This window comes from Apostichopus japonicus, chromosome 8, assembly GCF_037975245.1.
Source record: "Apostichopus japonicus isolate 1M-3 chromosome 8, ASM3797524v1, whole genome shotgun sequence".
Classification (NCBI taxonomy): domain Eukaryota; kingdom Metazoa; phylum Echinodermata; class Holothuroidea; order Aspidochirotida; family Stichopodidae; genus Apostichopus; species Apostichopus japonicus.
In genome coordinates this window covers 5,074,855-5,099,301 of record NC_092568.1, presented here as the reverse complement: position 1 = coordinate 5,099,301, position 24,447 = coordinate 5,074,855, and the positions used below count along the sequence as shown (strand labels likewise).

Genomic DNA, 24,447 nt, shown 5'->3' with positions numbered 1-24,447 from the left:
TTATTTTGGTTTTGAAATTACAAAAGTTGCCTAGGTTTTCTAATTTCAGTGTTTTAAGGCTCTTAATTACTATATGAAATGAATCACAGTGTGTAGTCTGTGATGTCATAATGGCACATGTTCTTCCATATGTTCTTGTACCTTTTTGCTTGAAGTGCAATAGATCAACATCGTATTTCCAAATTTAAGACTTCAACTAAACCCATTTTTGCGAATACCATCTTTCTCTACAGATTTCTGTGTTGCAAAGAAGAAGATAGACATTATCAATTCCCTGGATATGATGATGTCACTCAGCTTGTTGTTCCCAGATAGACAGACAGACAGATAGATGGATGAATGATCAATTGATAGATCGATACACAGACAGACAGGCAGATAGATAGACAAACATTCATGGTTTTCACCTACAGACGCATGATATTTACAGCACATTTCTGAAACAATTATCTCCTGCTGGGAATATCCCTTTGCTTCCATAACAACTTTTGAGGAACTATTACTTTGTAAACTAAAGTATACAGGGAAGGAAACATTTAAGATTTGAATACAGTGAGTGTTACCTACATGTTGGTAATTACATACCCATTGTTGAATAGGTTCTTCCCAGCTGTAACGAAATCTGAAGTATCCTGTTGAAAGAGAAATTAGGTAATTATCCGTCTGACTCTAATGAAAGCAGAAATCAACTGCTGTGACTGGTCAATGGACAGCAGAACTACCAATATCAAAAGGACAATGAAACATGAGATTATCCAGACTATCCTACATTATCTAGATATATACTATACAGATGATCCTGGATTGGGGATCATTAACTGTTGCATATGCTGGACAAAAATTCAGATTGTAAAGCGTTGATGTACTCCACGTATGTCTACAGTACACACACATACACTCATTATATCATGATCCTAAAAATGAAATTTTCCTCCCTGTTTAGTTTACACAAATGAAATAATAAACCACAAACATTTTCTGGGACAAACTGGACTATTTAATTACATTAAAACTCTGACTATGAATAAGAACTATAAACTGACCTCTCCAATAGCCAATATCTATTTCACCCCTTCTTGTGTACTGTTAGGAACCCTGCAGTCTCACCACCACAAAAAGTAGGTCATTTCTTTAAACCAATCATTGAATTTAGCACATCTAATTGGCACCTTTCAAAGTTCAAGTTTTGTTTGCTTTACCAGACTTTGCAATGTATTATTCAAAATGTAATGGCTACCGATTTGTAAACACAGACATGCTGGTCAGGTTTTTTCTTAATTTTCTCATTATTTGCGGGGGGGGGGGGGGGGGGAAAAGGGAAGAGGAGAAAACTAAAAACTTTGGAAAGAAGCAGCTTATTATGATGAATTTGAAGGTAGGCTATCTTACAGTACTTAGTGAAAGAACCTCAGGCTGACAGGAATAGGAATGGGTTTGTCTGTTAATAATATATCATTCTGACTTGTAGGTTCTGTGTAGGTGGATAATCACACAAGGTGGTAAGCTGTTAATAATATATCATTCTGACTTGTAGGTACTGTGTAGGTGGATAATCACACAAGGTAGTAAGTCTTGACCAACCTTACCTCGGCGCCACCGTTTTGATGTACTCTTTAATTATTCACAACGATCTATGGCTTAAAGATCATTGCATATCATAAAAGTAAAGAGCAACATTAATGGAATAAACAATCAATGGGCTAATCAATTAACAGAATTAACAATTAATGGGCTAAACAGTTAATGGAATAAACAATTAATGGGCTAGACAATTTATTTTTTAAAGTCTTTCATGATGTTAGACAGTATTTGGTTTATTAATTTGAGTATTTACCTACCACCCCTTCCCCAACCTTTATATTATAATTTAATAAAGAGAAAACTTCAATGACATACTATATCTATAGCCACTTAGAAATATATCTATCGTATGTAGTACACCCTTGGAACAACAATAGTTGATGCCTTTCTGACAATGTTTGTGCAACATCCAAACAAATTTGAAACTTTATAATGAATTTTTCTTCAAAGCCTTAAAAACAAAATAATAACACTCCTGTACTGTATCTCAAAGTTGCTTCTTCCGATTTCAACAAACCTTTCAATTCAAGCTTTCTGTTACTCTGGTGATTTTTAAGGGGCAAAGGCATAATACTGACTTGATCTTACCCTTGTACCATAATGAACTCCAATACTGCCAAGAGGAAACTGAATCTGCGACGTTGCGTCCATTTCGTTGGAACAGAACATGACCGTGTCCTCCTGCTTGACACCCATCAGTCTCAGCTTGTCCTCCAGACTCATCGGCCACTCTGTCGGTGTTTCTCCCTCAGTGTTCAGTGTCACATTCTCAGAGAGAAGCTTCCTGGAGAGGTTTGGTCCGATATTTACAGATCTGAAAGAATAGTCGTAAAAAGCCAAAAAAAAAAAAAAAATAGGTGATGACCATCATGGATTGGAAAGGAATCATGTTGCCCCAGACTCTTTATATTAATGAAAAAATATCGATATAACTCTTTCATAATTATTGCTTCTTCCAAGAATTATCATAATTCATTGAAACACAATAATCTCATGATCGATTAATTTAATTGATGATCACAGTATTGAAAAAAAAAAAAAACACAAACAGGTAAAAAAGACCAAGGAATAGGGTGGGAGGGGTGGGGTTTCCTATACTGTGAAACCTGTATCTGCTGCATCTAACGAACAAATCAAAACCATCTTTTCATACCAAATTCTGAGAGAATATTGTGACTAAAAATGTAATACGAGCAAATGTATTGTCATGCCCAGTTCAAGTCTTTTTTGTTTCAGGTGCTTGAGTGTTAAGTTACGATACACGGTGTAACCATTATAAGGATTTACATACGACAACCACATGAGTACACATGCTCTATCTACTCTCAAAATAATGTATTTGGGGAAGTATTCATGCCACTCCCCCACATGAATCAACCCTATATGACCATGAAGCGACGGAAGCTTACCGATTATTACTAAATAATGAAAGCACTTGTCTGTAAAGCCTGAGTGTGTCAGGGGTCAGCTGTACGTCAGCGAACGAATCGATGTGAGGCACGACATTCATGAAACGGTAGTTACAATAGACCTCCATGTCCAACAGCTCGCTGTTTGAAATAGCAAAGAAGTATCGTAGAAAGGTCATCAATAGCAAGAAGTATCGTAGAAAGGTCATCAGCATTAAAAGCAAAGTTTGAACCCAAGAGAAACATCTCAGAAATACCATTAATGTAAACTAAGCCTGGGAATAAACCCACACCTGTGATAATCGGTGAATGCATGCACATAGCATGACATGTACATACATAATTTGACCTTTGGCCTATTAATCTACATGCACAGACTGCATGGAAGTCTTTCACTTTCAAGTGAGTATTAATAATCCGTACACATATATTGTAGGAATTATTCTTCATAGGGAAGATTCAGAAGCTACTAATTTCACCATTGATGAGTTCACATAATGTCCTGTTTGAAGAAGAGGACACACACTTTGTGTTGCACTTAAGGGAGGTCAAAGGTCATCAGTACTGCGACCACATACTGGTCAATTATGCTAACATTTTAAAAAGAAATCCTATATTTTTTATCCCCATGTTGTTTGTCCAAACTGAGACATTTAATCATTTAACTGAACACACCTCTGTTTAGAAATAAGTTGGAATGTCACAACCTCTAGAGAAGTAATTTTGGGAAAAATGTTAGCAATTGTTAACACTTTAAAATTACGGAAATTGTGGCAGAGCTTGTCAGCATATGAGTAGCTAATGGTGAACAGTCAATATTACCAATGACAGTCTGTACTTTACCTTGGAAGATACGGAATCAGTGTTTCTAGTTTTGAGTCTTTTGCGACTTTGATGTAAAAGTGAAGCTGCAAAAAAAATGTAAATTTCTTTTTTAACTGATGTTGTACACATTATAAGTGGCCACCACTTGAAAACAGACAAACACTTAATATGAACAGTAACCACTGATAAAAAGTAACATGTTTCCAAAGAGAGAAGTACAATTTAAGGTGAAAAGTACACAGCAACTTTATGTTATGAAAAAACACAACAAATTATCTAGTGCTAGACTGCTTCTTCATAGCTGCTCTCCACCAACACTCATAAAGGGAGAAAGTGGTTGCCATGCAATTAACTAAAGAAAACTGAGAGCAACCAAGCAATGACTTACACAAGGATGAATATAACAAATATAGGAACTGCTCCACTGTGAATGCTCTTCAGAAACGTTAACAGTTTTATATCAATATACATACTAGTGATGATTGTCCACTCTTTCTTTTGTAGTCGATAAATCGCATAGCTCTTCTCGCGATGACTGCGATTACTCGGCTACAGTTATGACGTCATCAGTGTCATTTTTACATTGCAGAAATACAGTCATAACAAATGTTTCTCCATGGTGCACTATCTTTATTTGTTCTTGTTGCGTCTTTATGTGTGGTGTCTTAATCATGTTAAAACATCTAAAAAAACAAAAACTGTGGACAACTTTCGATCTACAACATTTCTTAAACTCCTTCATAGTAAATTACAAATGTCTAGACATGTCTAGTCTATTATAATGCAAGATGATACAACGAATTCCCAATTTGCTAAACAAGCCTACGATTTTTATCAGGTTTTTTACACTGTGCTTTCCTCTTTACAAAATTTTGTGGAATTAATATACATCAAATATGTTATGCAATCTGTGTACACTAACTTTGTTTGATCAAGATAATTACATTGGTAGCTCTGCAGATGTCCGATTTGCACAGCAACAGCTGTTGTAAAGTGATTATTCCAAAATCCTATCTAAAGGCTTCAAACTAGTTTCATAGCATATTGCAGATCAACATAACCGGCTGTTTCTGATCCATCAATGGCAGGAGTCTTTTTATGAATTTTTTATTTGGCTGTTATTTCCTGTACAGTATATTCTTTAGAATTGTGTATATAAATTAAAATGTTCTTTCTAACTATGTTGTGATAAAGAAAAAAAATTGCACACACTTCAATGAATGAATGAACTTTTCTGTATGATTGACTTACTTCATTAAATTTCAGTAGACTAAGTGTGTTCACTTGGAATAGTAGATAATCCTGAGAAAAGAGAACAAAAATTGGAGAAATAAGGAAAGGAATATTTGGTGAATAGAATAGAATACATAACTGTATTCAACTGGCAAAGAGCTGAAAAAGTTTAAAAATAAATAAACAACACTTTATCGTCATGAACCATTTATCGGGGTCTATGTGCACTAAATGGAAGCTGCGTTAAGCCTATGACAAGAAACCATACTCAACACAATGCTGTATGGAGCTTAACAGCAAAATGATTACGACTATTAGTACCAGGTTTTTATCTGCAGGTGAGTTGGATAATTGGAAATTCTTGAAAAAAATTTGCCATTCAAACATTACAAATTTAACGAACGCCAATAGTATGCACAAAACCTTGACTATTTGGTTGTTTTACTTCTGTTTCAGCTGGGCTCATTCTTGCATACGCCTCGCACCAACACTGATCACAAAAGGGCAAGAACTACACCAAACAAAGGTGCAACCCACCACTAATAGGGGGGCAAAAGATAAACATTGGAGTGAATCGTCGTACCCACCTGTGTTTGCCAAAGTTGTATACATAGAACGATGAAGGTTAAATTCGGCTCTGTGTCCATAACCGACATATTATTTTCCAAAAGCAGAATGGTGCGACATACCAACTTTCATACCAAATATAACGCATAAATCGATATAATGGATATGTGATGGGATATTGACATTGCAGGAAGTTAAATATTGTCATTTAAACCACCTTATTAGGACAACTTCTTCTAATAATACTGTACTTTCTTGACAAGCTTCAAAGCACTCTGTACTGACAGTATGAGCAGTATGAATATCCTGTTTCTATATAATAAATGTTAGGAACTGTTCATACTGTCAATAAGACTGCTTTGCAGAATGACTTTGAGAAACAGTATAGAGTGGTACTAGCATTAGAAAAAAATCCCAAATGGCTGTTTAATCCTGTTAAACTGCGCTGAAAATATAAACCGTAGTGTACACCTCAGATATTTCTGTGTGACCCTATTTTGACAAGTTATAAAGTGAGCATATCATAGTATTATAGAAAGCTTGTGTCAAAGTCACCAAAAGTAGGAAAGCCAATCATACTTACAATGGTTTGAATTCTACCGGAAGACATGTCTAACATAACTGCTCTGTGAGCCAGGCTTGGCCAATCACTAATCTACAGAAAGACAACATCAAATAGTTAAATAAACTTGGATACTGCAGAACAAAATACCAGCATACTTGTGACATGTTCTCAGTTCTGATAAAGAAGACTGGGTCTGAGAATAGGCTCAGATTGCCAACTTACAACAGGAAATTTAGAGAAGATCGCAAAACCACATACGTACACAAGGAGGCACTTTGTATCAAATTTTATGCTTCACATATATTATTTACATTGCATGTATAGTGTATAATTCATGTTACATTGTATTATATATTAAATTTATCATACATTGTAAATATCATATACTGTTTACATTGCATGGATAATATATCAATATATTTTATGTTACATGTATCATATATTGTTTATATCATATACTGTTTACATGCCATGTATAATACATTATATATCTCGAATGTTAAATGCATCATATATTTCAAGTTTCAAATATCACATCTACAATATAATGTATGCTTCATATATGTGTATCAATACTGTATCGTACATGCATAGGTAAACATACATACTGATTTGTGTGAAGAAGATGAACTTCTAATACCTCTTGTCCATCACCAGAGAAGTTTTCATTTGGCAAAGATATTATCTGCTACTTATTTATGTCTACTTCCTTAATAGAGATTCTTAGCTCAGTTCTTGTCTATCTGTGACACATGCCAAACATATTGTCTAAAAGATTTTGAAAACAAACATGGTTACTTCTATGTTATAACTGACAGCTGTCAATAAACTGTCCACACACTCTTTTGTTTCCTGTTTTAGAAAATGCTGTACTACGCTCAATATTCACAGTTACTATACATCATTTCCTGTTTATTATAACATTTTCATCCTGATAAGATCCAGCACAGGCCACAGTCATATTTTTGATCCAGAAAACCAAAACACAACCATAACTGTACTCCATTGGAATGCACACAACAACTTTATCGGAACAATTTAGAAGTAAAACTTTACCTTGAGTTGTGGTAAACCGTCCTTGCCGCATAATCTTACGAGATTCAGGAAAGTACAGCTGGCATACCATAGCCCTGAGATGTCACTGCATATCATCTGCACCTGAGATTCATTCACTACGATTCTATAGCTCTCCTTCTTTTGAAATAGCTGCTGATTGATAAGGCACACGACCAGGGCATCCTTCCCTTCCAAACCACTCTCCAAGGCAGGTTTAAATCCCAGATCTTGTAACATTGCTGATTGTATTGTCCATATATCAACCTGCTTCTCCAGGTGAACTGATGTAAACATAAAAGGAAGATAAAAAAAAAATTTAAAAAAAGCAAAGTGAGGAAGAAGGACATTTCTTTACCTCAAATATCTTGCTGGCAACTGATCAGCAATATATCTCTTAAGTTAGATCTTCAGCCTAACATCCTCAATACAGAGTTCAGTGTTTCCTTTGCTGCAAATAACAGTAGCGGATGAACTTGTACAACAAACACTACATAACTAATGACAATAAATACCATAAGCCAGCAGGGAGCAGCAAAACATGCAACAGAACCTTCTTCAGCCCTCATCTCCACCCCAAAAACATGACATAACTAATGACAATAAACACCACAAGCCAGCACGAAGTAGCGAAACACGCAACCGAATCTTCTTCCGACCTCATCTCCACCCCAATAAACTAAAACCTTTTACTAGTACAGTCGATGCAAATTAGAGCACTAGTAACCATCTAAGCATGCTGTGCCTTTTTCCCAACCCTGTTACGTATTTAATGATGTTAACAAAGGAGACTTTGATAAGGAAATGAAGTAATTTGGAATACCGATGGAGGGGACCAATCTATAACAGTTGCATTAACATATGTTCTTGTTAATTTAAATGCTGCACCAGTTGTTCTTATCTCCATGGTGTGTAACCCTTCAGTTGCTACAGGTTGTAACATTCAATGCTGTCCATTATATTGCAATAACCTTTTGCTTTGCCAAACATAAAAGGTTAAATCAAACATGTATCTTATCACAACATCATATAAGTACTGAATTACAGAAAACTGACTGGGAAAGTTTAAACAATGGAGAAGAATAAAGAAATTTTTGGCTGGAATGGGATTCGAACCAATGACCTCTGGATTAAAGGCCCAGCACTCTACCAACTGACCTATCCAGCCCTCACAATTGGTGACATTCTTTGCTATACCGTAAATATAGGTAGAATAGCTGACCAGAAATTAGACACAGAACTGGCCACCACATTCTATGCCACCTTCTATGAAAACATGTCTGTATTATATCCACATCTATGCAACTGACAACATAGTACTTAAGATGTTCTTGGAATATAAAGTTTGACCTCTGACCAAATGGCCACACATAATTAGAAGCAATATTAAGAGAAGAAGATACTAAGAAAGAGAAAGAAATACACTTGTGAATTTGACTTTTTCATGTTTCATTTCCAACACATCTGACTACTTAGGAAATGACGTAGTTACGCATGTTAGAAAAGACTGTTCTCCTTACCTCCTGACGGTGATGGCAAAACCTTAATTGTGAACTCTTGAGGCAGTTTCAGATCTGTTCCTTCATTCTGTGTTGTCATCTGCTGTGGCTTTGGCCAAAGGAGACGTAAGCGAGGGTCAACCAACGCAGGCTCTGGTTCAGGTGCTTGCAACTCAGGAGCAGCAGTGTTGTGATTCTGAAGTTGGGAAAAAACGTTTTTTAGAAACGTCTTGAAAATGAAGAGCTATTCGATCTTGAACTCTTTGTACTTAGTGAAACACTGCCAGATAAAGCCAGCAACTTTTCACACTCGATGGTGCAACCGACAGAGATGAAGAAATTAAGTATGCATGTAGGCTTTATTGGCATCAAGAATATAAGTGAACCAAACTTCTTTCTCTATTCCTGAAAATGTACTGTTAACCCCCTCCTTGCTACAATTTTCTTTTTTCTCCACATAATGCTCACTACAATAAAAAACTTCCACTGTTCACTGCTAACTGCTGGTTGTCTTTTTTGATCTAACAGGTCCAGTAAACTTCTTTGCCGTTCTGCTTGTCTAACTTGTGTCCCTTTATTAAATCTGGCAGTCATTAAGTCAAGGACTGCAACATCAAACCACTTAACTTTCATACATTCAGTCAAAAGTTACTGAGGTCTCAAAATAAACAGAACTGTTCCCTCAAATTTCTGGATTAATTTTAAGCGTTTGTCAATACACCCGCCTCTCCTCAACCAACACCCACCCCTCCTCCCTTGAGGGAAAGTAGAGCTTCTTTCTGTATTCTACAAGTGATAATCTCTAATACCCCAATGAAACCCAACATGCAGATGTAGTTTTCAATAGTAGGGCAATGCACATGACGGTCCACTTCCATTGCAATCATCACTACCCCATCATTGCCATAATGTACATTATGTATCTTTCAAATGTTTTTGAAATGTATTTCTTTTTTGTGCAGACGGAAACTTACTTGAACGGGACTGGGACTTGAAACTTCAGTAGCTGAATTTTCTGTGATATCTTCAGTATCTCCAGAACTCAACTCACTGGATGTTTGGTCATCTATTGTCAATACTATGCAGATGAAAATCAAAAAAAGGAGGTTAGAGGTGGAAACGGTTACCTACAGAAATACTTACTACATTTTATCAATCAGGCGATAATGAATGTGCATGGGAAACTTATTATGTGACAAATGTTTATACAAATATCATCATATGTGTCCAAGATAAGATTCACAGGCATTATCATTTAATCTAATCAGATCACAGTTTATGCAAACGATCTGGAGGTCATCTGATTTCAGGGCAAAATTGCAATCCTGTTCCTATCATCATACATGTGTTTTATATCGAGGACTGAACAGACTTTATTACTTTGAACTTGTTGAAAGTGGAACACAACTTAAAACCTTTGATTCCATACACACTGTGTTACCACATTGTACATTGAATATAGAACAAGATGGCTGTACCCGAGTTATCTTTTGTTTGTCCCAATGGAAGTTTTGAGGCTTTCTCAATAAGAGCCAATATTTCTGGATTGCTTTCTGCTAATGCCTTGGGGCTTTTACCTGCAGATTTCCTGTAAAATGATAAAATGTTAAAATTATGACTAATTTACAGTATATATTTTTATATATTTCACAGCTTTTGCAAACTAAAACAAAATGATTCAAAGATGAACAGAAATAAAATCAATATATGATTGACAAAGGCAATATTGTAAGTCAGTTAAATCCTAGAGAGACTGAACTTTGGACATAAAATCTTCAGAATGGTTGCTATGGCAATTGTGTATTTGACTACATGACAATGGTATACTCCTATTGTATCTCAAGTATCTGCAATCGCTTCATACTGAAGATATTAATTAACAGCAGTACTTACTGTAGTTTACTGTATGGGTAACGTATCTTAAAAACAGCCAAGCGGGCAGCATTTTGTGTATGGTCTGTGAATTGTAGTCATGTTGACTGAACTAAAACATTTTAGTACACAAACTGAATTTGCAGAAGCAATAACAATGGTATTATTCTTATCACATCTGGAATGTGGAGCATCTCCAAAACTGATTCATAGTTAAAAACGACTGTACCATGAAAGCAATAGTCTGCAACATAAAATCTTCTCTCATTGAATGTGCATTTACTGCATACAACGTGTGATTTTTTAATATGTTGGCTAAACTGGCAGGCTTCACTTCATAAACTGAATGTAAATTTGCAGCAAACGCTATTTGCACATTTTACACTTTTGAGGAAACACGATATGTTATTCACATACACACAAAGTATGTTGGTAAAAATATAGCATACATATTAAGCACAGATATCCTTATAAGTTTTCAAACACTTTAGTTGAAAAAAATGAAAGGAATTCAAACTGTGCTCGGAGCTCCCAAATTTGAAACTGGCCTTTATATCAATATTTTGTGATCACATTTCGAGGTATATTGAGCACTAATTAACCACGCTAAACATATCAAAACTCCAAAATAAAAACAACGACCAAAGAGAAAGTTTTACATAAAAAATTCCAACAAAATACATTTTGGTTTGAATTAATATAAAGTTAAGTTCTCTTACCCAGAAGTAGCTTCTATGTTTGGGTCAGCGCCCCTCACCAAGAGTTCCTCCACTAATTTAGCATCGTTCCTAACGACTGCTTCGTGTAGGGCTGTCACTCCATCATTATTTACAGCATTCACATTGCACTTCGCATCTAATCCATCAAATGAGAAAAATAATGTTTCTTTTAGACAAATTACATAAATCATGTGGATTACAATTAAACAAAGATATCTAATAATCCGCAAATATGCTTCAAGACTATTATGTTAAGCTTTGTTTATTTATTTATCATTCTTATCGGTGAACATAATATTGTATTCACTATGGGTGAGGCCTGGGTTGTGAGGCTGTTCAAGTTTGGTTTTTTTTTTTTTTGGGGGGGGGAGGCTGGGTGTCTGTTAGTAATGATCATGAGAACTGTTTGACCAATGACAGAATAGACATGCAACATCAAATTAAGCACACCGCTATAATTTCTGAACAAACTCACCCTTCCACCCACCCACCCCCCCCCCCCCCCAAATCCCATCCTCTCTACTCTCTCTGATAAAACAGCAACAATAAAACAGTCCCTATTACGTTGTACTTCACTGCACTGTGGTGTAAATGATAGGAAGTTATCCAATTACTTGTAGGAAGGAAATATTATTAACAAAGTAGCCAGGAATAATGCTCACTTGTTCAAATCTTTGTGAAGCATTTTTGAAAGCTCAGTTTGTTTTGTTTTCTCTCTCTCTCTAAACACTACATTTCCTGTATAGAGAACTGCTATACTTCTTAACACTAGTATAGCAACTTGACCATTTTGCAATGCGATCCTGGTTGAATAATTCCCCGAGTAGAGACTCGAAACAACGCACAGCTGGTCACCAAATTTGTATAGAAAAGACAAAGCACAGAACTTGCATGAATTGCTTTACGCAGCTCTGCCTGGTCCTCAAACATACTGCACTGTATTAAAATAGTTGTCAACATTCATTAAGTAGGTTCTTGGATGTACACACACAATAAATGCACACATTTTTCCATGTGAACTTGATTTCTTAACATGTATTAATCCCAGTTATCAATGTCATAAAACACAGATTTTCTGTCTCAAATGATCTTCCTACATTAAATATATTATAATTGTAAAACTGTTCATTTGAATATTAAGTAGAATCTTCTACATTTATGATTATAATGAACAATACAAAAAATGTTGTACACACTAGGAATGTCATAATGCATATATATACTGTACAGTAGTATGTACAGCAGGCAGTACTACTCAATAAGATGTAAACACATACTGCAGTTCTACACATAATTAATCTCTTTCAAAGCAGTCTCTTTTTCTTTTCTTATTGATAGATTTTTTTGGTACTATTTTCAATATTTTGGTATTTACACAATCATTTACACCATTTTTTCCATACATAACAAACAATTTAACCATTTGTTTAAAATGTAACAAACAAACAGTTGTAAATATGTTGTTACTGTCACTTACTCTGTAATTAAATGTGCCTATAAGAGTGTGGACAAACATCCATTAACTTTGTCTACTGCAAAGTACACACAGATCTGATAAATACGGTATGTGGGTGCTATTCCTGTCTTCATTGTAAACAAATTTATAGACTGTATTTATCAGAATGTCAAGGTAATAGGATGAAGGGAATACTATCAGTTGTATACCATATAGACATCCACCACACACTTGCACCCTGCACATGGTGGGCCTTAATCATACAGACCCATGTCATTATTCCACCGACAGTAACATACAGTGTTCATTACAACAACGACAAATCAATTAAACCTGATTAACTAATAAACCGAATAACTGACTAAAAACAACAACTAAGAAACCTACCATTGTTTTCAGGAATACCTGCAGGCATTTTCAAGAGTTGCAGGGTTCGTTTTTGACGGAGAAATACCCTCGGTGAAGAAACCCAGAGCTTATTGTGGCCTTTAACTTTGCTGGTAATTTACTGTATTATAACCTTTTCCTACTAAGTACAGAGATTCAGTAGAGCCACTGTCCACGTTGCAGCTTTTAAACACATACACCGACCTGCCTACACCCTGGCAAACTACTCAGTGAGGTTTCAATGAGATTCACTCATGCAGTGCACTTAACCTTTTGAACAAGGCCCAGTTGAGTGACTAAATTTAAAGTTGGACAATTATTCCTAAGCATAACATGCTTTGAATCTTTATTTACCCAGTTCTATTCTTCAGACAGAAAACTTGTTAACAAGCTTTCAACAACCCACAAGCAAACTCACTGGCTATGTTATCACATGGCAGCTATATAGTACTACTAGATTCTGTACACCTGTTGTCTGAATGTCAGTGTAATAAGGTAGTAGTGCTCACTGATTTTATATGATAGCTACAGTTTTATGGCTGACGTATTAACAGTTCAGAATTAAATACAGTCGTGATTTTAACCGATGCAGGGTACATTAAATGAATGGTCGTCCCAGACTATCAAATTTCTGTCCGAACAACCAAAATCAGCTTTGGAGGTCGTCCAACGGACCCGCTAGTTTTTTTACACCAAAGATAGATTGCACTGTAACTAAATATCTCCAAGTAAGTATATATGATAAATTGGTATCGTCCATTCACCCCAAACTTTGGTGTTCAATTCACCAAACCTACACATCTCTGATACAGTGTCCAAATTTGTCTTTGTTTATTTTGCTACATTTTTTCGGACAACCAAATTTGCTGTTTGGACAACCAAAAAGCAAGGCCTGATTGTTTGAAGGCCAACCAGAAAGAGTCCATAAAAACTTGCCCTGCTTTGCAATAATTATATGTACATTATAAATGTAAACATGATCTAGTCAAGGGAACGATGAAAACGATAAAAAAAAAAAAAAAATTCAAACAAGGAAATAAGACAATGTACAATGGCTCTGTATAACCGGAAACACCTGATCATATTTGATTTACGTTTCCATAGAGCCTAACGGCAGGCTGTATTCAGATTTATATGGTAAAGCTGCAAGGAACATCAAAAGACACAATATTTCAGAAGAGGAAATACAGTATACTCTAGCCACACTTTCCTGACAATATAAACCACAATTATTGCTGTCACTACTGTGTGATAAATCAAAGAGCTGATTGTGACTTCATTTGAACAATTTGGATGTTGCACGAGTTTATCACACTCGGAAATTAAAAATCGGGATTGACTACGCAATGGGAATGGAAGCAATGTTGACTAAATGAGTACGATAATATTACGGCTTTGTATCGCTTAAATAACCTTAAAAGGTTGCCAGTATTGCCCCCCTAAATTAAGCGTGCTTTAAGTTGCTTAAAGTGTTCAAGAGTACTCTCCTGTAGGTTATATCTCTCCAAATCATTCCCAGACATTAAAGGAACACTGCTCAATTTGACAATTAAATGTCTCAGTGGGGCAAAATACAGTACTTTGATGCTGGCAGTAAATATCTTGTTGAAATCTAAGAATCAGTGACCATTATTTCACTATCTAGCATATTTACTGATTAACATTTAGGACAGTTGGTGTTGTTGACTAACAGCTGAGTGCAAACTTGTAGCAAGAGTACATCAGCATGAGTACGAGTACAAGTAGAATTCTCCTTTGGTATGAGTACCGTCCGTACAAAGCAGTACGGCATGACCAAGAACATGTAGTATTACACTTGTGTCTATACTAGGTTTTTCAAAGAATTGCCTGGTTTAGGATAAAATGTTATTTGTTACATAACATTACATGTTACACAAAATTACACAAGTTACACAAAACAAATGTTTGTTTCCTCAAGAAAATCTGTTACTTTTAAAAGTTACCAAAAAAGCCCCCACAATCTTTTTTTTTTATATATTTGTTATTTTGTTTATTTTATTTTTTAATTAATTAATTTCTGATTAATTTTAATTATTTTATTATTTAACCTAAGACTGGAACTCTTTCACAACAATGTGTGTATAACAGTACTGTAGGCACTTCATGCTGTAGGCTCGCACAGAATTGCAAAAAACTCCTACATCTGAACGATAAAAGTTTGGTATTAAACTGTTGTCACCAATTAGCAGCATTTTGTATTGAGTGAGAACAAATATTTGATAGCTTTTGTCATACTGTAGATCCTTGTTACTTGATTAGAAATTAATTGAACATGACATGCAGTAAACACATACTGTATATAGATGAAGCAGAGTGGGGAAGGGGGTGGGGGGTAAAAGCTTGTGATCTTGAGGACCACAGATGATACTTTTGTACCCAATCCTTGGGATGCCAAAAATCTCATAATTTTCATCTACTGTATGAAATCCTGTAATTCACATATTATCTTTAAAAATAAAATTGTAAAACTTACCTAATAAAACTTTCAGCATATCTTTGTTCCCATAGATTGCACCCCAGTGAAGTATGGAGTTACCCCCTGTGCTGCTAGATTGATAGTTTACGTCTACTCCGCATGAAAGCAACTTCTCCACGTGATTTACTCTGAAAAACATGAAGCATGGTCATGTGACTGACTGAGCAATACTAAACGATCATTACAAAAGGTCACAAACTTAAGGGCACTCCTACAGTAAGTTGCAGAATGGAGTTATATATTGCAAAGTTTGAAAATGTCATTCAGTTCAAGGCTTATCCACTTTCTCCTCCCCCCCCCCACCCCCTTCCAACAAATATCGGCAATTTCTTCTTTCTTCACAAGTTTTGTTGATCCTCCAAAAGTTTTTGGGTCACGACCCCAGCTTGAATACCAAGGATCTAAGCAGAGATGACCTGACTTTTCATTTTGGGAGACAGTGGGATGAGATTATATTGTTACAGAGACTTTAAGAAGTTGATTCTCTCTTCAAATTTTCAGCATACCATATCATCTTTGACACAGAAAAATGAAACAACAAAGATTTTCAAGACTCAAAGTTCATATTCTCTGCCTGTAACTTTACAAAGTGCATAAAAACTATATTGTAGACATAAATTCAACCTGAAGATTAGGAGAGATTGTCAGAATTAATAACTTACTTGGGATAAACTTTTGAACTCTTCTCTCTCTTGCTGGTATAGCCAACCAGAAAGGACAAGTCATATGTTTAAACCTGAGTGATGTTTTTTTTCAGTATGCTTCAGAGATTTTTAACCATTAACCTTCAAAATGCCAATCTATTTACAGGAGCTTTGAATCATGCGACAAAGCTAGAAATGGATACTCCTTAATATATCTTTCACTGAGGTTCTTAAACAATCTTAATTAAATTCCTAACTGTCTCATTACTAAACTATCTGTTTAATCCATTACTACACACCTCGTCCCTCACACCCTTATCTGTTACTGGGACATAGCAATTTCAATCTCAACCAAATTCATACTTTCAAGATTAGTGCCTGGTCTTTTCTTTAACTGTCAACTATTCTATGTAGCCAGATTGTGTAGAAGAAGCAAATCTGCTCATTTCTCATTGACATAATTAATTCACAAGTCATCTCTAAATGCTCACATGTTTATAATAATATGGTATATATATAACTTTTTTAGACTTACCAAACCATCACCTATAGGAAGCACGGCAAATAATTACCGGTGACAATATCATGTTGCAATCAATCTTCAAATTTGGTTTCACCAAAATGATAGAGAAAGTTTCTTATTGGAAATGACTTTTGATCTGTCAACTAGTCTGCCATGATATATATGCTGGATGCTACTAACAGTGTCTTAACATGGGAAACACCAATGCACGTTTTTATTTGATTAGCTCAATACTGTAGCAATACAGGTAGGTACAACATCGCATGTGCACTAATCATGAAATTACAACACCAAATTAACAGAGTGCAATTCACATTATGGTATTTAAGTGAAGTACTTACTTTGATTGGCCAATCAGCTGTAGCAAAACATCATAAAAGACCAGTCTGACTTGTTCTGTATCGGCAACCTCGAATGCTGTTGCTCCACTTTCATCTCGAATAGATGCATCTACCTCAGACACGAGAAGGGCTCGCACTACATCGGCATTGCCAAGCTGGAATTAAAAAGCAATATTAATTAATTAAGCCTTTTCTACCCCTATGTGTCGGATTTGACAAAACTTTAGTAAACATTCTATAAAAATCATAAAGTTGAGTTTCTTTTAATATCCTACGGCCTTTATTATAGTGTTAAAATATACAGTATAGAGGAGAAGTTTATTTTTCGACATCAACATTATTTTTCATTAACTTGCCTTAAATCTTTTAGGTAAGTACTATAGATTTGGTCTCATGCAAAACCAATGAATGTCCATTTCCAAAACTGTTCCAAATAAATCATTTCTGAAATCATACCCCATGTTTAGTCATTGGAAGAGTTCCTTTGCAGTCTTGTATCATTGTATATAATTTACATGAGAACACAGTGTCACAAGTTCTCAGGTAGAGGCCCCCCCCCTGGCTTTGAAAATCACTTGATACATTGTGAATACATGCTAGGTTTCTCTATACTGCTGATCTGGACTCCTAGGTGATTAGGAGAGCCTGGGCAAGATGAATTACACCAATGTTACATTGTTGGTTTACTGTCAGAAAACCTTTCAATACAGTTATCTTCAAGGGTAACAAATGTCCAAAAAAAGTTCTATTGTTCATTGTTGCAATGATTGGTCAACTGCAGCTGTGTAATTTTTCAAATATATAAAATTTAAATTTACCTTTGCTGCAATGTGAAGCATGGTACCCTGAGAAGGCTTGACAGTGTTCAGGGCATCCATAAGCTTGGAATCAATTGCATGGTTTCCACCAGGTGCTGTAGGTATAGCAAGAAGAAATATCACTGATAAGAATGAGTAATACACTTCACACAGTTCATCTCGGACAACAGCTACAGTATATGCTGTCGATAATACTTAAAGCTGCTTCCAGTATTCGGCTGACAGGTTTTAAGTAACAAGTTTTACTCAAATTAAAATTTTAGTTCACAAACTAAGACAACCTTCGAATATTTTCATCATATAAAGTTACGTAACAGTTAAGTGAGAAGTTGATTAGCTTCTCAATACTTTGTTGTGTGCACAGAAATTATACATGTAATTTATGAATCTTTATGCTAAAACTTCAACTCCTTTTAACTTTAAACTGAGTGGGCAATTGGATAAATTCATTTGCCCACCCAGTAAAAATTGAACTTGCCCACTGCCAGAAAATTATTTTGCCCATCCACTTTATTATTTCGCCCACCCAACATTCTTGTGTGATAAGGGAACTTGACTGACTGTGGCTACGGTATATTATCCTGGATTAACTGATTAACTGGATTAACTGATGGATGTGCTCTATATTTAAAAGGCTTGCTTGTTTTCCATGAACCTATTACATGCAATGGTTTATTAAATGATGGTGAAATCACTTTTGCAGCTGCTCACCCAATAAATTATTCTTATACAATTCTGTATTGCATTGTCTAGCAATGCTTTATCCTTTGTACTGCAAGCAACTTGCCTGCAGACTATCCCAGTTCCCACCCTATCTTTTCTCTATACATACCAAGTCCTTTATCATAATTAGACTAATTAGAATAAACCTGACATAATTGCTTTCCATTTTATATTTTACTGTATTTACTTAAAATGATGCTCAAGGTACTTTATTCCTGAAATTGCGGCATTTTCATTTTATACAGAAGCACGTAAAATGGAACAGTCTACTTACGGGTGGGAGAATACAGCACAGCACCTGTTGGAGGTGTCATATTACGTTCTTCAGCACACAAGGTTAAAGGGATTGGATGGCATGTGTGTTAGGGCTGTGCATTTACGTTTAATGAACTTAACGCTAAAATGACCGGATTTTTGTTCGTTAAACGTGACATTTTGACCTCGACTTCCATAAAATTCGAGCTAACAACTGTTCATGAATTATAGGGTTCAACAATCCAATTTACCCTGATTGAAGTAGGAAATGCACAAAAGAAAAGTATTCTCACTGCTTCATATCATGCAGTAATTCTCTACCTTATTTTAGGCTATATAATTACTTCCCACCGTTATACATGGTCATGCCCCAGCGTAGCATTCGTTTGTTAACACAAAAAACTTTTTGTGCCTGATGGAGAATCTTCCCAAACATAGATGTTGTTGTAATACCCCCTCCCAAGAAAATACGATCAATTGCTCTACCCACAATCCACGCTATTAAGCCAATTATTATTATTCCAGAGAGAGGTAGGTACAGTATACAGTGTAGCTGGGTGAAAAAAAAAGAATACAGATTCACAGGTGTTCGAAAACGGTTGCTCGATTGCATGAACTGATTTTTATTTTCTCGACTAGGGAGTTCAGGTGCTGCCCTTCACATTGTGTGTGTACATTAATGACAATACATGTATGTATGCATTTTGGTCTAGCAAGGAATCTGCAGTTTCTGTTAGCGATGCTATGCGGTCTAAGAGAAGCCCGAGCTGCTAAAAAGTGCTTGAAGCAGGTCTATAAAGACACACAAGTAGAATACAGACATTTTTGCATGCCCAGCTTTCTGTACCTACCTTCTGTCAGAGAGATCGGCAAAGTTTTATCAAAGTTATAATAAACTAATTGATGGGATAATCTGGTCTATATCTCACTACTTTCACAATGTCACAGAGCTTATGCGGTTCTAAGATGCCACTCTCTTTACATTTGAGAATACCATTTCAAAGAAAGGAATCCCACAAAGTTCTTTGTACAGACTGCTACTGCTCTTGACAAATTAAAGTCATTCCCCAGTCACGTTGTATAATAATACCCATACTTTGCTACGGCTAATCATGGAGCTAATAGCTCCATGGGCTAATTGAGTTTAAACTTCAGCCTAGTTCTACGGTACTTGCAGTACAGTTTCCTGCCAAATGGTTCTCACAAGTTCCATTTCACGCATGTAGTTAGTCAATTCATGGAGCTATTAACGAAATTATTTCGTGTCCAGATAACTGTTTGTGGTTGGACTTGGCTCCGTAGTGGAGGGTATTGAACTGTAAGTTTGCATTGAAATGAAAGACAAGTAAACAACACTGATTATTAGTATTTTATTTTCTTTTTTAATCAAATCTCAAAATAAGTTGCTGCACACAGAGATGGGAAAGTACATAATACATTTGTTGGCTAGGCTAGTGCCATAGGTTCATGCTAGCAGACCTGTCAACCTGTTTGACCCCAAAATAGGGAGAATAACATTTTTCAGGGCCAAAAAATAGGGAGAATAAGGGGAAAATAGGGAGGTTGGTAATTTTCAACCGAAATGATATAAATACTCCTAAATATGTATAGTCTACTTATGCAATACAGTGAGAGAATCATCCAATCAGTGTTTCTTGTTGTAGTTTACAGCAGCTTGCTTCGCTTTCTACAGGGTTTCTTTAGTAGGCTTCCATTTGAAACAGGGAAGAGTGGACTCTGGGTACTGTGACTTCATGCCTAGTATGCTAGATAGAGTCCCATCAAGCTTGAGACTTGACCGACTGTCTGTCTTGTTCTTGCAAACTACACTGAATAGCCTTTCCTGTTCAGCGTTACTGTGGGGAATTACTAAGCATAGGACTAATTGTTGGCTATTTTCAGAAATGTCGCAAGTGATGAAACATTAAAAAACCGGGAGAATAGAATATGAAGCTGGGAGATTCGGGTAAAAACCGGGAGTCTCCCGGTAAAGCCGGGAGAGTTGACAGGTCTGTGCTAGTGTTTGATAGTACAGTTAATGCTGGAATTAGTGGTTCTGTAAAAATTTCCGGTATATCCGGTATTTGTCAGTGGGTATAGCGGTATCTGTTTTTGCTTATACCGACCCACCCTAAATGTTGACAGTTTCTTGGTTTGTGGATTGGCTTATGGTCACCTACTATACCAAAGGTCTTGGAATGCATTCACCTCCTAGTTTGAGGAAGCTGTACATTTTTCTTTTTCTCTTGTCTAGGTCAAAACTTGGTCTTGGCCAAATACAAAAGTTTGGCACTTTGGATGGTGCTTAGACAAAGTTAGAGCCAAACTGGTGCTACATTTGCAACTTTTGAAACAATGCTCAGAATTTTTTCAACTGTTGATGTTGTATGGCTAATACTTGGCGTAGATGTTATGGCCTATATGTATGCACAATACACTAGCATGTTTGTAATGTGTATTAACATTATATTTCAAGGCTGAAACATTAAATGCCGAAGTTACAGTAGTGTAGGCTACGGCTAGCCTACAGTACTCAGCACGCAGACCTAGCACAGTAACAGTACATGAGCAAAAGAAAAACATTAGGAACGCCTTGCTTAGACTAGCAATTAAATTACAAGCAACAACAAAAAATAGAAATTTCGGTTAAATTCATTACTCACAATGTCCATTTTCGGTGAGAGCTGCTCTGACAACGTCTGTTCTTCCCGCCATCACTGCGGTTTCTATATTTCCGATAAAATCTTGAACATCCATGTGTGACGCCTATACACCCAGTAAATATTAACGTTAACAGAATTTTGGCTTTGAGTTTATAGTAACATTATCCATTGCCTGTTCAATACAATGTAACTGCAACGCGCATACATGTTGGTCATTTCTGAAACGTGTCGTCGTCTGCTACCACCAGTGCCAGTATTTTTGCATGGAACGCCATTATTACTTATTTTGATAATACATTTTCGAACCTTGTTACAAAACTAGGTATACCGTATCACAGCTTCTAAACATTTCCCAGATACTGAAGGAGGGTGTAAGGTGGCCCCATCCATAATCACTGCAGTAAAGAGGTTATGAACCAATTTTATTCACTGCAATTCAAAGAACATTACCAAACCCAATTTCACAAACCAGAAATTCCAAGAACGGAAAACTAGCCACTCAAGAACATTAATTGCAAAGTGATTTTGATTAGATTACTGCATGCCTGGTTCCTGGTCGAAGTTTGAGTGCCGGGAGCATAGTGTTTGGTTTGTGGGGCTGACATTCATATGTTGATAAATACTGAGATGTGGGGGGGGGGGCTGACTCTCTTACTTAGGACCTATAAGTCTTTGTTTCTAATTATGCGCAATCGGAAATTACTCAGTGGAGTACACTCATCTCTGAGTTCAAATAGGCGTCGATCGATGGCACGTACCACATATATTGTAGTGCGGGAAAATGAATGTTATTTGAAAGAAACACATAAGTGAGTGTAGATAATGTTTCTCTATTAATTCCAATCTTCTGGAGTGCTCCTTTAAGGCGAAATCGACGATTAAGTCAATAATTAGCTCTAGATTATAAATGTTACTTGACCGAATATGTCACCAAAGCATTTTCTTTCAACTCCATACCATTGAGCTATTACACGTAGGCACATATAAAGTAGCAGACCCTCGACAAAAAAACCATGTTTTGTCATGCTATGGAAACCGGTAGAGTTACATGCTTTTTTGGTTACGTAATCCTTGCAATTCATTGAAAAAATATCGCCGGTTCGATCTTTTCTTTGTTGTTTAGCCCGTGTAGATCTATCGTAGTTTTAGCCAACATTATACTTCCGGTTTCCATTATTCAGCGGATTCTTCACGGAAGTACTATACGGCATCGCTGGATACACCGGTTGAAAACAAGATTATGTCAAGATCTGTGACATCAGCTAGGTTAAAAGAAAGTGTTTGACAGCGCTTTGATTCATCCAACTGAGATGCAACTATCAATAGTTTTCAATTATATAGGTGAAACCATTGCCGGATCATCCAATAAGGACTCGAAAGGGGCAAATGCATTGGGGCCTCCAATGCATTGGGGCCTCCAAGCTCAATTTGCACCCAAGGTCAAGGGCCCCCATCGTCAAGCCTCAGGACAAGGATCGAAATACGTACGTCCAGGCAAAGCCATGCCATTTTCGCGTTGTGCCGTTACATTGTGAATAGCACTTTAATAAGGGGTTAATCAACGGTCTAGCGTGCGTTACTCACAGGATTAATGCACGATCGGGGGATAATGCAAGCGATGCACGAGGGCGGAGCCCGAGTGCATCCAGCGATAGCATTAACACCCGGAGTGCATTAATCATGTGAGTAACGCACGCTAGACCGTTGATTAACCCCGTTCATTCATACACTACCATTTGTGTGGGGGGAAAATCATAAAACAAAACATTTTTGGTTACATATAACCAAAGATTTATTAAAGTGATGCCCCGTAATTTTACCGTGCGTTACTCACAGGATTAACCACGGTCAGCTGACCTGAATGGACCAATAGGATTTAGGAATCTTTATTAAGTATGAATGAACATTAGACAACATAGGCTACTGTAGATACAGTAGGTCCTAGATGTTGAAATTGCCTCCATGCCTGTTTGTGTTTTAGCCTAACGTACGATTTTGTAAAACTTGGCATAGCCTAAGGGTTGGACCCTGGTGAATATGACTCTGAGAGTGAGATAGACCTATATAGCCATCATCAATGATATACTCTGGCCTAATGTATAACTTCTAGCATTAGTTATTGACCTACTTATTCAAGTATAAAGGAAGTTCAAATATAGCGTCTAGGCTAAAAATAATACTTAATAGTACTAAGTAAGTAGGTACTAAACCATGGCATAACTAAGCTAGATTTTAGCAAGAGAGAAACTTTCATTGATGGCAAGTAAGAAGTCTTAAAATAGTGTTACAGAATCGTTGAAACATCTTACTGGAGATACTGGAATTAGGAATTAGGACCTACCATACCAGTTTATTAGTTAAGGGAGCCAAGTCTTGACCTAATTTATTGTCACTTCTGCTTCTGGATAGGTCTCTTGAGAATGATGGCCTAATTAACAAACAAAAATTGACAATATTCAGATACAACATCTTAGCCTCAAACCTCTGATATGTACTGAGATGAAGTTTTAATATCAAATATAGGCTAGGCCTACTGTAGAAGGCAGAGTGTGTTTGAGTATCCTTTTACTAGCAAGTGTGAACACTACTATAGTACAACTAAATGGCATCATATTCATAATTCATATGCCCCCAACTGATACTCATATAGGGCTGTATTGGACGTCAAGGACCAACTGGACCCCAACAGTTGAAGGAGCAAAATAGGGTTTTGCTAGACCAACTAAATTTCATTTCGAGTAAACTTCAGCTTCTGAACTAGACATTGTTTTTATAGGTGCCAAATATTGGTTTTTCAGATGTCTTAATTTTCATTGA

The 24,447-nt window shown here is 36.3% G+C and overlaps 1 protein-coding gene across 2 annotated transcripts in view; it reads right to left on the bottom strand.

Moving 5' to 3' along the window:
* The window catches only part of LOC139970613 (uncharacterized), a 28,610-nt gene extending 6,801 nt beyond the window's left edge, over window positions 1-21,809 (bottom strand). The window contains exons 1-15 of one of the 2 annotated variants that reach the window (XM_071976451.1): window positions 21,631-21,809; window positions 17,990-18,084; window positions 17,172-17,326; window positions 15,661-15,791; window positions 11,324-11,459; window positions 10,211-10,320; window positions 9,707-9,810; window positions 8,754-8,928; window positions 7,237-7,517; window positions 6,199-6,270; window positions 5,067-5,117; window positions 3,834-3,898; window positions 2,991-3,131; window positions 2,170-2,395; window positions 586-632 (exon numbers count right to left, since the gene is read on the bottom strand). In XM_071976451.1, the coding sequence (XP_071832552.1) occupies window positions 586-632; window positions 2,170-2,395; window positions 2,991-3,131; window positions 3,834-3,898; window positions 5,067-5,117; window positions 6,199-6,270; window positions 7,237-7,517; window positions 8,754-8,928; window positions 9,707-9,810; window positions 10,211-10,320; window positions 11,324-11,459; window positions 15,661-15,791; window positions 17,172-17,326; window positions 17,990-18,084; window positions 21,631-21,724 (1,883 nt within the window). In that variant the 5' untranslated portion in view covers window positions 21,725-21,809. Of the gene's footprint in view, window positions 1-585; window positions 633-2,169; window positions 2,396-2,990; window positions 3,132-3,833; window positions 3,899-5,066; window positions 5,118-6,198; window positions 6,271-7,236; window positions 7,518-8,753; window positions 8,929-9,706; window positions 9,811-10,210; window positions 10,321-11,323; window positions 11,460-13,166; window positions 13,551-15,660; window positions 15,792-17,171; window positions 17,327-17,989; window positions 18,085-21,630 lie in introns of those variants that run through there. The other variant, XM_071976452.1, reaches the window with a different exon arrangement.
* Between the last annotated feature and the right edge of the window lie 2,638 nt (window positions 21,810-24,447).